Here is a 1857-nt window from a genome sequence, read left to right as displayed (position 1 = left end):
CACATTTTTATGGGACTTGTTTGAATTGTTAATCTCCTTGCTCTTCTTTAAGAAGTATCAACAACTCCTGATTGAAATCCGTGGAATTAGATATCGGTTTTACATTAGATGCGACTTTTTCTTTCGCAGTTTAAATGTATAATAAGTTCTTTTTTTTTACTTTCATGCAGGAAAAAGGAAAAAAAAATTAATTATTTTAATAATCGCAATCTTTGGCGCTGTCGTGTTATTGATTCTTGGTGCAATGTTCATACTTTTGCTACGAAGAAAAGGTCTAAAGAGTAAGATTGTTGGTTCCGTCATTGATTTATCATTATTATTTTTTTATTTTAGCGGGATTTATCACATAATTGTTATATTTTTTTTTCATATCTAACATTTAAATTTTAATATTCGTATGTGTTGCCATCAAACCTTCAGATCACATCAAAAATTTTCCTATTATTATGTTTCGTTTTGTTTTTTTTTTTAATGAAATTTGAGCCTGAAGGGCTACTTCACTTCTTATAGATATACGTCATTGCCTATGCATGAAAAGATATATTTAATATTCTTAAAATTAAGATGGTTACATTTTTTATGTGATACCAAAGATTTGAGTGGTACAAATGTTAAATGCAAAGTTTAGTGTTAGATATCTAAATAGATAGGAATTTTGTGGTATGTATGTAAATTCCCCTTTTTATTATTAATTGCAAGATTAAGCGATAATTTATGCTTGGCTCTGAATCGTAGGACTAGGGGCCAAGAAGACGGGACACAGGAAAAATACTAATTCTCTATTATTTGAACTAAGTGAACTTAGAAACGCCACAAATAATTTCTCGGAGAAAAATAAGCTGGGAGAAGGTGGATTTGGGCGAGTATACAAGGTACTTGTGCAAATAAAATGTTTGGCAAGGGCTAATTTCCAATTTACTTAAGAGAAAAGAAAGATAATGCTTTATTGAATTAAATCTGAAGCAGGGACTGCTCGGAAATGGGCAGCAAATAGCAGTGAAAAGGCTATCTGGAACATCAAGGCAAGGACTCGTAGAAATGAAAAACGAGGTGCTTTTTGTGGCTAAGCTTCAGCACGGGAATCTTGTAAGATTGCTGGGTTGTTGTCTGGAAGAGAACGAGAAGCTTCTAGTTTATGAGTATCTCACTAACACCAGCCTTGATAAATTCTTATTTGGTATGCTTTTATTGTCTCTCTACTCATGCATATAACAGTTTTTTTTTTTTTTTGGAAAAATAGTCTATCAGGATATCCTGATACTTTTTTTACAGGATTGGGGCTAATTTTATATAGACAGAATATTTGGGAAGATTACACTTTTATAAACTCAAAATCACAAAAATACAACTCTTAGACTCACCCAAACACTATTTAGAAGCTCACAAAATTTTTCGTAAAACTTGATTCATAATTCATAGGAGTATAGGTGTTTACACAAGCTTAGAAGTAATCAACGCCATACATAATTCACCAACAAAGCTAATCTCGACTCTTCATTCTTCACCTACTATAACCACTAGACACACATGCATTGTTGGAATGGAGAAGCTTTTAGGAAATGACAAAGGCTAAAAAAAATAACTTATGGAAGAAGCTTCACTCTTATTTAACACCTTTACTTGGCTTAATACAAACTCAAAGACTCCACCCCTATTTATACTAGTGACACCTCCTAAATTAATGGCTAGGATTGTGCCACCACAATTACAATCCAATGGTTACAAATAATTCCACACCTACCACACAATAATTCAACACCTACCACACCTACCACACCTACTACACAATATTTTCATACCTACCACATATTCTAGAATAAGCTTATAGAAATTAAGCTTTATTTAAACAACTAAAAC

The 1857-nt window shown here is 32.4% G+C and overlaps 1 protein-coding gene across 3 annotated transcripts in view; it reads left to right on the top strand.

Moving 5' to 3' along the window:
- Nucleotides 1-174: 174 nt before the first annotated feature.
- The window catches only part of LOC110037614 (cysteine-rich receptor-like protein kinase 10), a 9447-nt gene continuing 7764 nt past the window's right edge, over nt 175-1857 (top strand). For 2 of the 3 annotated variants that reach the window (XM_020742306.1, XM_020742304.1), the window contains exons 1-3: nt 175-281; nt 736-872; nt 967-1177. In XM_020742306.1, coding sequence (XP_020597965.1) covers nt 245-281; nt 736-872; nt 967-1177 — 385 coding nt within the window. In that variant the 5' untranslated portion in view covers nt 175-244. The remainder of the gene's footprint in view (nt 282-735; nt 873-966; nt 1178-1857) is intronic. The other variant, XM_020742305.1, reaches the window with a different exon arrangement.

The sequence above is a fragment of the Phalaenopsis equestris genome, unplaced genomic scaffold (assembly GCF_001263595.1).
Source record: "Phalaenopsis equestris unplaced genomic scaffold, ASM126359v1 Scaffold222299, whole genome shotgun sequence".
Classification (NCBI taxonomy): Eukaryota; Viridiplantae; Streptophyta; class Magnoliopsida; order Asparagales; family Orchidaceae; genus Phalaenopsis; species Phalaenopsis equestris.
Note: the sequence above shows the minus strand (reverse complement) of the source record. Positions and strands in the feature narration are given on the sequence as shown.